This window comes from Dipodomys ordii, unplaced genomic scaffold, assembly GCF_000151885.1.
Source record: "Dipodomys ordii isolate 6190 unplaced genomic scaffold, Dord_2.0 Scaffold71, whole genome shotgun sequence".
Lineage (NCBI taxonomy): Eukaryota > Metazoa > Chordata > Mammalia > Rodentia > Heteromyidae > Dipodomys > Dipodomys ordii.
Genome location: NW_012267287.1, coordinates 1260514 through 1271743, shown reverse-complemented (window position 1 = coordinate 1271743; position 11230 = coordinate 1260514). Strand labels below are relative to the sequence as shown.

At 63.1% G+C, this 11230-nt stretch overlaps 2 protein-coding genes across 5 annotated transcripts in view; one reads left to right on the top strand and one right to left on the bottom strand.

Moving 5' to 3' along the window:
• Positions 1-4210, top strand: part of Poln (polymerase (DNA directed) nu) — a 107493-nt gene extending 103283 nt beyond the window's left edge. For all 4 annotated transcript variants that reach the window (XM_013023930.1, XM_013023931.1, XM_013023929.1 and 1 more), the window contains 3 exons: positions 1413-1480; positions 2463-2524; positions 3920-4210. In XM_013023930.1, coding sequence (XP_012879384.1) covers positions 1413-1480; positions 2463-2524; positions 3920-4066 — 277 coding nt within the window. In that variant the 3' untranslated portion in view covers positions 4067-4210. The remainder of the gene's footprint in view (positions 1-1412; positions 1481-2462; positions 2525-3919) is intronic.
• A 4880-nt stretch (positions 4211-9090) lies between these two features.
• Nat8l (N-acetyltransferase 8-like (GCN5-related, putative)) overlaps positions 9091-11230 on the bottom strand; it is a 4827-nt gene continuing 2687 nt past the window's right edge. Inside the window, exons 2-3 of the mRNA XM_013023875.1 lie at positions 9189-9580; positions 9091-9158 (exon numbers count right to left, since the gene is read on the bottom strand). Coding sequence (XP_012879329.1) covers positions 9213-9580 — 368 coding nt within the window. The 3' untranslated portion in view covers positions 9091-9158; positions 9189-9212. The remainder of the gene's footprint in view (positions 9159-9188; positions 9581-11230) is intronic.

Sequence of the window (11230 nt, the reverse complement as noted above, 5' to 3'; positions counted from 1 at the left end):
CTGGTGCTGGGGGCATGGTGGTCTCTGGGTGCTGGGGGCATAGCGGTCTCTGGGTGCTGGTGCTGGGGGCATGGTGGTCTCTGGGTGCTGGGGGCATGGTGGTCTCTGAGTGCTGGGGGCATGGTGGTCTCTGGGTGCTGGAGGCATGGTGGTCTCGGGTGCTGGGGGCATGGTGGTCTCTGGGTACTGGAGGCATGGTGGTCTCTGGGTGCTGGAGGCATGGTGGTCTCTGGGTGCTGGTGCTGGGGGCATGGTGGTCTCTGGGTGCTGGAGGCATGGTGGTCTCTGGGTGCTGGTGCTGGGGGCATGGTGGTCTCTGGGTGCTGGGGTCATGGTGGTCTCTGGGTGCTGGTGCTGGGGGCATGGTGTGTTTGGGTGTCTGTGAGGGTGATGTTCAAGTGACTCACAGTCATACCTATTCTTAGGGCCCGCCACACCGGCAGCCCAGATTTCATGATGTGATTTCAAGAGGTGTGAAAGTGTTTCTGCTAAATCAGGAAAGATTTCCAAGTGTCTTTTTGGGGGTTTTTTGCCTGTTTGAAAAGTGAGCCCCTTGGGAGCCAAAGGCCCTGCCAGCCGCCTTGAAGTTAAAGAGCCAGCGCTGCGGCCTGGGCCCAGCTGTGTCCCTCAGGACAACTTCTGGGGGTGCAGTGCCAGCGCCCTGGAACTGCACATTAACAAGGGGCCTCAGGCGCGCACCAAGGGCTCCCCAGTTCATTCTGCACATGACCCTGTGTGGGCCTGGCCTGTGCAGCACGCGGGCGCTGCGGCTGCTCGCACAGCCCACATGGCGGGGCTCCACGGGCGCTTCCTCCTGTCTCCAGTCACAGAACACACTGAGTTTAGAAATTCAGGACGGCCAGACGCAAACCCCTCTGGTTTCTAGGTCCCTTCACTCGCCATGCCGTGTCGGCGCTAACCACTCTGAGCACCACACCTTCCGGGTGTGGGGAAAGGGCCACAGCCTCCCGGGCCCCTGCATCTGAGCGTGAGCCTGGGTCAGCAGGACGGGCCGGGAGCTGCCCCAGAACAAGGGATGGTGTGGGGAGAGAAGACAGGCGGGGCAGGCACCGCAGACAGCTACCGCCATGCTAGCCCTGGCCCATCTCTGCACAGGCCTTCCTCCCAGCCTGGCTCCCTGTCCCTGCCTGTGGCCACCGCCTTGCATCGCCCTGTCCCTCCCTGGGTAGCCCCAGTACCATGGGGCCACAGGGGGAGCCGCAGGACCCCACCCCTTTGCTGCCGGTGTTCTCCTGTACCAGATGCGCCAGGCCTACATGTGCAGGGCCTCACCACGTCCACCCCACCGGAGGGGCTAGCACCAGGCCCAGGAGCCACAATCCTGGGCAGTGCCCCCCCATCTGAAGTGCCATCCACCCAGGAGTGAAATCACACCACCTTCCTCCCTCCAGGCTGGTCGCCCAGATCCATGATGAGCTGCTGTTTGAAGTCGAAGATGCTCAGATCCCTGAGTTTGCAGGTAAGCCCAAGGAATGTGGGTGCTTTCTGCCACACAGTTAGCAGGCCACCAGCTCCCCAGGGTGTCCCTCGGCTTCAAGTCCCTCCCAAGCAGACAGGGAAGCTAGTGTGGTTTGGGAAGCCTGGGAAGGCCCCATAGACGAATACCTTGTGCTCACTGTGGAGCTCGTGTCTCACACACACACACACACACAGGCCTGCGCGTGTGCACCTGCTCCTCCGCCTCGTCACCAGGGGCTCTGAAGAGAGATGGTGACTCCAGGAGTGAGCCACATGCCAGCACTGGAGAGCCAGCCCTCAAGTCGGCCCTGACCCAGAAGCCCCAGGGCCAGTCTCCTGTTCCCACACTGCTCTGGCTGGGTGCCCAGCGCCTCCTCTTGCCCAGAGCCCATGGCAAGAGTTAGACGATTAAGCATGACACCTGCCACCTTGGTGGCCCTGCCAGCCTGGGGAGCAGAGCTCAGGTGAGAGCAGAGCTCAGGTGGGTGGGGGCAGAGCTCAGGTGGGGGCAGAGCTCAGGTGGGGGCAGAGCTCAGGTGGGTGGGGGCAGAGCTCAGGTGGGGGCAGAGCGCAGGTGGGGGCAGAGCTCAGGGGGGAGCAGAGCTCAGGTGGGGGGGCAGAGCTCAGGTGAGTGGGGGCAGAGCTCAGGGGGGAGCAGAGCTCAGGTGGGGGCAGAGCTCAGGTGGGTGGGGGCAGAGCTCAGGTGGTTGGGGGCAGCACAGCGCAGTGTGGTGCTCAGGGGCTTGTGAGGCCATTCTGAGCCACAGATGTGGCCACAGGCTCTGAAGCAGCTGTGGATATGTGGGAAGACCGAGGAGCCAGCCTCCTGGCCATGATGCCCTCGTGAACAGGGTTGGCACACACGCAGCATGACCAGCCAGGGCAGGCTCAGACTCTGTGTCCTCCTGTGCTCAGCCCTGGGCCCTGGAGACCAGGAGCCTGGCCTGTGTCGCCCAGGCTGAGTGGCCGTCTTCCTGTCCTAGCTCTTGTCAGGACCACCATGGAGTCCTTGTGGCAGGTGCGGGCCCTGGAGCTGCAGCTGCAGGTGAGTGGGTCGCTAAGCAGTCACCGCCCACTACAGCACTCAGCCAGAGCCACTCAGGGTGGGATGGACGGGCAGCAAGGACAAACAGACCCCACTCCTGTGCCGGGCACCCTGCCAAGGAGCCCTTTCCTGGCCAGCTTGACTGTCATCCTTTGACAACCCACGAGTGTCCACTGCTCCCACCAGCCACTCCGCTGGCCCAGCCCCTACCCTGAGGCCCACCGCTGGTGTGCTGCACTGGGGTGCCACGGCTGCTTGGCCAGCTGTGCTTGGAGGTTGCTCTGGTCCTGACCAGGGAGAGACCTGGTGTGGTTGGTGTGGGATCTTCAGGCTGGGGTGGGATAGGGGGCCCCGGTGTCTCCTAGCCTCCCAGGGGGAGGGCCCGGGCCAAGGGTGTCCTAAGAGCACAGAACAGGCCGCAGAGACTGGCAGGCCTCCCCGGGGGCCCAAGGCAGCCTGTGTGCTTTGCACAGGGACAGGACTCTGTGGCAGAGAAGTGGGGCTGGAGCCACCTCAGGAGTGGGGCTGCCGTGGTGCCCAGTGCCTCCTGTCGAGAGGCAGCTGTGTGGGCGCCTCCTGAGGCCTTGGTAAGGAGCCCACTTGGGGCCAGGCCCTCAGGAGAGCTCTTCCACCTCCGGGCTCCACTCCAGCACAGACCCATAGGCCATCATCCCAAGACACACCTCTACCCAGGGACACCTCCCCAGCAGTACACACATGCACACTCAGACACACTAAGACCCGGCAGGGGTTCTACCAGGACAGCCTGTCGGGTACAGTGTGTCTGCGTGTGCATGTGTGTGCACTCCTGTGGTGGCTGGTCTGTTGTGCATATGTGTGCACCCATGTGGTGGCAGAGCTGTTGTGCATTTGTGCCTGTGTGTGCCTATGTGGTAGCAGATCTGTTATGCATGAGTATGCATGTGTGTACCCATGTGGTAGCTGGTCTGGTGTGTGTGTGCATGTGTGTGTACCCATGTGGTAGCTGGTCCATTGTGTGTGCACATGTGTGTGCCTGTGTTGTGGCCTGTCCATTGTGTGTGCACGTGTGTACCCATGTGGTGGCCTGTCAATTGTGTGTGCACACATGTACACCCGTGTGGTGGTCTGTAGTGTGTGTACATGTGTGTACCCATGTGGTGGCCTGTCCATTGTGAGTGTGCACATGTGTGCACCCGTGTGGTGGCCTGTCATTGTGTGTGTACATGTGTACCTGTGTGGAGCCTGTTTGTGTGCACCTGTGTGGTGGCTGGTCTGTCTATAGAAGGGCTGCCAGAGACGTGGCAGACATGTCTGTTTTGGCGCTCTGTGCACCTGTGCACTTCTGTGTGGATCTGGGAGCCGGGGGGCACAGCTGGCCGGGACCCAACGTTCACCTCCAGCTGCCATCCACAGGTCCCTCTGCAGGTGAGCCTGAGTACCGGCCGCTCGTGGGGAGACCTCTCCCCACTGCAGGAGGCCCTGGACCCAGCCGCCACCCAGCCACTGACAACTCCTTCCTTCTCGCCCAGCACACATTCTGTGCCTAGCCCCAGGAAATAGTGCGCGGAGAACGGTGGTTTACGGTTTGGGCCCGCAGTGGCCTCCCAGGGCTGTCGGGTGCTTTGTGAGGCTCCAGGCAGTGCCCGCCACATGGACCCTCTGTGGCGAGGACGGCTGGCTCATCCCTGGAGTAAATGTCTGAAAAGTCAACCCTGTGCAAGTGGCTTCGTTCCCACCACCAGAGGGGAGTCAGAAGTGGGGCTGGACCTGCTGCCCCCAAATCTGAGTCTCCAGTCAGGCCCTGTGCTTCCCTGCCCCAAACACAGGCAGCACCGTGGAGGCCAGCGTCTGACAGCGGGGGGTGGACTGGTGTAAGGTAGCTGGGCTCCACTCAGGCCTCAGCAGCTGAAAGACACGTACTTCAACCGCGCTGTTCCCAAACCCCAGAGACACAGCCCAACTCCTTCTCAGCCTGCCAGGGAGGAATGTCAAAGGGGGATCCCTGCCATGCAGGGCAGACAGGTACCAGAAGAGCCATCCAGGGTGAGAGGAGAAGTGCCCATCAAGGCAGCTTCCTGCACCACAGCCTGACGGACACCACGCCACAGCCTGCTCCCCTTTCTGGCCCACGGCTGCCTGAAACAAGCCAAGCCCCCTCCTCTCTCCTTTGCACGCACTGGGCTCCCCGCCCCCACGGTACAGGGCGGGGGGCTGGGTGGGCGGGCATGGGCCTCATCCCTCAGTGGGAGAGCCGGTGCCTTCGGGACAGCAAACCCGGACACGCAGGCACTGCAGGTGCAGGAGCCACAGGCCCCAGCGCCAGCCCCTTGGGGACCCAGACCTGGTGGCCAGGGCACCCCCACCTACAGCAGGGTGGGATCAAGTCATCTCAGCCAAGAATTTGGGTGCCCAAAAGCTAGAGGTCAGGGAGTGTGCTGGGCTGAGAGCCCAAAGCAGAGCCAGCCTCCACTCACCAGCATGATCCCCACCCGTGGGAAGCCCAGGGCTGCCAGTCCCACTCAGCCAGGCCAGACAGGAGGCTCTTCAGAGCCCCACTCTGGCCTGCTGGCCACCCTGCTCGACACCAGCCCAGCCGGTGCACAGGAGCTCCCAAGTCTCTAAAAGGCACCTCGAAGAAGCACAGAGCCAGGTTCCTTCAACTCTGGTTTTATTGAAAAACAGCAGCATTGGGGGCTGTGCAGGCGGGCACACACCCGCTCAGGCCCGGCCTGTCTCCTTGGGAACTCGGCCCGAGGCTTGGCCCTCGGGGCTGGTTTGGCACATCCTGGGGTCTCAGGACACCCTACCCCCACCATGGGCTCACAGTACGGCTTCAGGAACAAACCACAGCAGTGAGGCCACCCCACCCACCCAACCAGCGCCTGTGCAGGGAGCCTCCAGCCGGCCACAGGGTCGGAGGTGGAGGGACAAGGGCCAGCGGGGCTAGCCAGCCTGGTGGGCTGCGCTACATTCACAAGGAGGGGTGGGTACAGCCAGGGACAAAGGTAGAACCCTGCTCTGTCTACCAAGGGCCTCCCCAAGCGGAGGCTCTTCCTACCATGCCTCTCCACAGCCACACACACTCACTCACACACACACACACGGACACACACACATACACTGGCTGTGGTCCACACTTACACACGTGTGACCACACATGCACGCATGCTCCCGCACACATCAGCCACCAGCACATACATACACGGCCACATGCATATGTGCTAGCATGTACACTCCTTGCATGTGTGTTCACGTGCACAAATGCTCAGACATGCATGTAGTCACAACTCAGTACAAATGCTTACACATGCACGCGCGCGCGCACGCACACACACACACAGGGACACCCTTCTTTAGAATGGCTAATTATTGCTGTTTTAAAAAATACATCCAACAGTGTTAAGTCAGGGCTCACCCTCCACCCGGACCCAGATGTGGACACTGCTCCTTCTGGAAGCAAAGCAGGCAGCACCTAAGCGTGGCGTGTCCCAGGGTCACCCCACACCCCCAACACCACCCACAGCCACTGGCTGGGACGCCGTGGCAGAGCCCAGGATGGACTCCAGAAGCTGCTTCTGCCCAGCAAGGCAGGGCGGCAGCAGCAATTGGCCCTCGGCGCAGGGGTCACCTCTGTCGGGCCGTCAGTGACCCCTGGGTCAGGAGCCACTTGCCCCCCAGCCACCGGCACAGCCCTGGGGGCATGGACTGGCGTTCCCTGGGGCAGGTGGGACAGGGCAGCATGGCCAGGAACAAGCCAGGCCCACCGGGCCCTTGGAGCAGAAGACTCAGGGTTCCTCTGGACCTGGGCAGGACACCAGGGCAGGGCAGGGCTGCCCTGGACTGCAGGGCCTTGACACCTACACCTCCCCCCAGGGCCTGCTGTCAACCCTTTGGCCAGGCTGACCCTTCTCTCCATTGCTGCCCAGCCCCCAGGGCAGGGGGGGGGGAAGACCGGGCATGGGGGTGGGAGCAGGAGCAGCATGGGAAAGTGGCTGTGATGGCCCCAGGGCCTCTCCTGGCCCTGCCAAGGGCCAGAGCACAGGGCCCCAGCACACATGGGCCAGTCAATCCCCAGTAGCATTCTCTTGGGCTGGAGGTCTGAAGCACAGAATGCCTGGGCAGAGAGAAGCCGCTGCACACCTCTGCACAACAGCCTCACCAAACACTGAAATTCTGGAACCCTTCCCACTCTCAAAACAGTCTTCTAAACAGCCAGAAGGACTTGCGGAAGTCCTAGACCCTGCCCGGGGCAGGTCTCAGGCTGGCCTCACCAGGCTGAGTGTGAGTACTACCCACCAAGGCGGGTAGAGGCCCAAGGGGCAGGGGGTGGAGGGGGGACGATAAGCCATCCAACCCAGGGAAGTGGCTGCCAGGCCCCGGAGAAACCCACAGAGGTAGAAAGAACAGAATCTCCACAAACACGAAATTCATGTCAGTGCACGTGAGGCGGTAAGCACGCAGGCTGGATGAGCTGACCCGCCCACCCGCGTGGCCCGGTCGTTAGCCAGGGGCAAACCTCCCACGGCCACGCTGAGCCGCACACTGGTCTGCAGAAGCCCACCTGGCATAGCTCAGGAACACCTGCCTTCCCCACCTGGCAGCAACAAAAGGGTGGCAGAAAATGCTCAGGGGTCCAGCAAGTGCTCCTGCTGGGCCACATAGCTAGCAACATCTCCGTGGGCACACAGGTGCCAGGCCGAGAAGATCGCATCCCCCCACAACCCTCTGTGCCACCAGGACTGGGTTTCCTGTCCAGGAAGCACGGATGGGTCAGAAGCCCCATCCCCAGGAAGGCGCAGGGTCTGAAGACTGGGGGGGGGGGGGAACCACCCAACCAGCCCCACCTCCCACTTGGACCCGCCCAGCCTCCTGCCCCGGGGCAGCTAAGACCAGCCCGGGTCAAAACCAAACAGAAAGAGGAAAAAGGCACGACTGTTTGTTTTCCATTTTGCTAAAACACTTTACGTCTGTCTGTATAATCCAGATTAACAAAATCTGAGAGCTGCAAGAAAATAGGGTGCCAATTTCTGTACAGTCTACAAAACTCCCATCCCCGAGCGGGGACCGGGTGCCACCAGGGAGAATGTACAGGGGAGTGGGGTCTGTACAGGGCTCTGCAAACAGCTAACACGGCTGCTAACAGCACAAAAGGCCCCTCCGGTGCTGGGCCCATCCCACCAATTTATTCCCGAAGCTCCTCTTTTTAACACGGCCTAGATGTCAAGGACCCAGCTCCGTGGCCTGCTCTTCCTGACGCAAACCCCCTCCCACAGAAAGAGCCTGGCAGGCCCTTATGCCCTCCCTGTCCCCAGAGCCAGGCCAAGGGCCCACTGGCCGTTCAGGCACTGCCAGCCACCTGCCCTCCTTTCCCAGTCCCCGTCACCTCGCACCCAGACTGGCCCCCGCGGAGAGGCCGGTTACACGGCGCTGGGCAGGACCCACCCCACGGCCCAGTCCTGTTCCTCCCAAGGCTCTGAGACTCCCAGGCCCCCTCAGGCCTTGGGCTGGAAGGGCAGCCTGGGGCCTCACAGGCCCCGTGGACACTTTGGAGGGGAAATGATGCTAAATCAAGGTCTCCCTCCACCCACCCCATCACACGGGGCCTGAGACAGTGCATGTGCTAGCACCACACAGAGGTGTGTCTGAAGGTTCAAACTACCGTTTTGTCCCAAGAGTTAAAGTCATGCAGAGTGCTATTCTGTCTAAGTAACTTATTAGAAAATGGGTTGGTCTCAGGCTGGGATGAGCTGTGGCTTGCAGCAGCCTGGCTAATAAGATTCACAGGGCAGACCCCAGTGCCCGGCAGGAGGCGGGAGGGCCTCTGGACAGCTGGGGGGGCCACCTGGACTAGCAGGCCCTGGGGAGGGTCCCTCCCCATGGACCCTGCCATCCTGTGCAATGGGTTGCTATGGGAACCACACCTGGTGCCAAGTCAGAAGTATCAAGTCAGCCAAGCCCGGGGCGGGGGCGGGGGCAGTGGGCAAAAGGAGGCGAAAATGAGATGATGTCAAAGCAAAGCAGGAGTGGACAGAACCGGGGCAGCAGGGGCAGTGCAGGCCCCACCAAAGAGCAGGCAGGGTAGGCACGGGGCAGGCCCTCTAGAGGTGAGCTGAGGCTGGGCAAGGTGCGCACCAGCCTTGGTTCCGGGTCCAGTCTGGGCAGGACGGCAGGGGGGGGTGGGGCGGTGGCATGCGGCATGCTGCGGCCAGGCCACATCCTCAGCATGCACAGAGCAGAGTGGGGCCCGCGGCCAGCTCAGCTCCCACGGGGCAGTGACTGGCCAGCCCGGCAGGCCACACTTCCGAGGACCAATGGTGGCACCACAGCCTGGCTGTGCTCTGAAGCAGGGGTCCTGTGCGTGGGTGGAGGCAGGCCGGGCAGCTTGGTGGACAGTTTAGGTGGCCCACAGTGCCACTCTGCAAGGCAGTGGTGAGCCACCCGGACAGGCCAGGAAGGGTGCAGGGCCCCAGCAGTCCACACACACCACCACCATGGCGCAGGTGAGCAGCAGCCCTGGGACCCCCAGAACCAGCCGGCCAACCGCATGATGCTGGAGAAGGAAAACCCAACACAAACGCCAAGGTGAGCATCTTGAAGCAGGGCCTCGCCGGGCGGGCGGGCGGGCGGGCACAGGCAGACAGGGCGGACAGGGCTGCGGGCGGACGGGCGGTGGCGGGCGGGCGGGCGGGCGGGCGGGCGGTGGTGGTCACTCCTCGCGTAGCTGCAGGCGGTAGCGGTGGTAGCGAACCTGGAAGAAAAGGCGCTCGGCCAGCGAGAGGGTCATGCCAGGCAGCACGTAGTGGTCACTCGAGCCCATGTGTCTGAAGCCCAGGGACTCATACAGCTTGTGGGCGGCCACCTTCACAGCGGTGGTGCCCAGCACCACGGCAGAGTAGTTGTGCACCACGGCGAACTCCAGCACCTTCCGGCCCAGCGCCTTGGCGATGCCCTTGCCTCGGAAGCGGGAGTCCACGGACATGCGGAGCAGCTCCACGGTGTTGTCCTCCTCGTGGGCCCGTGCGGCCACGATGCCCACCACATTGCCGTCGAGCACAGCCACCCAGAAACAGGAGCCTGGGAGGAGAGGGCAGCCGGGTCAGCCACTGCAGCCGCCACCGACCAAGGTATCCGAATGACGCCCTCGCGGGGCACACCGCCCCCCAGGGAGCTAACTCCTCCTCTGGGCCCGCCAGCCAGGAAAGCCCAGCAAAGAACCTCCCTGCTGTCTCGGCCTGGACACGCAGCTCCCCAGCTGCCTGCCAGGGCCCCTCCCCTAAGACCAGAAACCGTGCCACATCCCTGACCAAACGGGGAAGGCCGCAGGCAGCCCCGGCCAAGGCTGCGCCACCCGGCCACGGCACTCCTCGGGATCCTCCTCGCCGCGGGCTCAGGGCCCAGGGGATGCTTCCCAGTCCCTGCAGGCACTGGGGCCCCACAGGGAGTCTCTCCAGGGCAGAAGGGCACAGTCAACCTGTCTCATGGGGGGCAGGAGACAGGCTGGGCAGGGAGGAGAGGCCTGAAAAAGGAGGCCGTGAAGAAGATCTGCTATCTCTGGTGAGAAGGTCTAGAGGCTGAGGGCCAGGTGCACGCCCTGCCCTAGGGAACGCCACACACACCCGCTTCAAGGGTCAAACTCCCCACACAGGCTCAGCTCCGGCTCCTCACCTTCCCATCTTGCCTCCACCTAGGAGCCCAGGGGAGCCCAGGGGAGGGGTCCCCCACAGCCTGCTGGCTCTGTGAAGAGGTCTGTTATCTTCTTCAGGTGACTGAGGAGCACTGAAGACCCCAGACACCCACCCTCCACCAGCAGAGAGGAGAAGCCGCTGCCAATCCCCCCCCAACCTGAGGGGAGTCCCTAGGCCAGCCCCCTTCCTACCAGCCAGCCTCCCAGCTGGCCAGAGTTCAGCCTGCCCCCACCCCACATACAGAGGAAAACAGGAGCGAGGGCAGCGCCCGGCGCCCGTGGCCTTGACATGCCCCCGCGTCTCCATTTTCATGTGGTGCTCTCCCACACTTTCACCAAGCCTTGGTCGGCCCTGCCCTGCGGGTCTTCCCGCAGACCCGGCAGATGTCCCGGGAAGAACAAGCCAGGACTAATTCCCTTCACGGAGGGTCTTTGGGGGTCTCCAGCCATCCTCTCTCCTGGAGCCCCCTCCCTTCCTGAGCAGAGCCTTGAGAAGCAAAGGGAATCTCAGAGGCTGGGTCTGGGAGGCTGTGTTCAGGTTTGGGGAGGAGTCCAGGAAAAGGACAGGCTCCAAGTCCAGTTGTGCCGGGGAGCAGGGCTGATGCCGTGTCCTTGCCCTGCACCGACCCGGGGCCTGCAGGTGAGTCTACAGGTCGTCTTACTCTCCACGGCCCTAATGCCTCGACCTCGGGCTCCAAAGACCCAGCTTGGGACAGAGGATGAGGCTGGCTGCGCTAGAGCAGGTGCCAGGTGCCAGCCATCCTGGACAAAACCCTGTGGTTCACGACGGGGCCCAGAGACCAGGCAGGAAGGAGAGGCCGAACATGAGGCCAGGCCCCCGCAGGGCGCCCCCAGCTCCCCACAGTCCCTCCGCCCCGCAGGGCTCTCTGGGCTGACCTCCGGCACAGGAAGGGGGGCAAGGCGCAGGGCCAGGTAGGGCCTCTCTTCTGCCCAGTGGGTGCCAGCCAAGGTCCCAATAGTGCGTGCAGCGCGGCCAGGCGGCTCTGACCAAACCAGGGCCGAGAGGACGCAGCCCACGG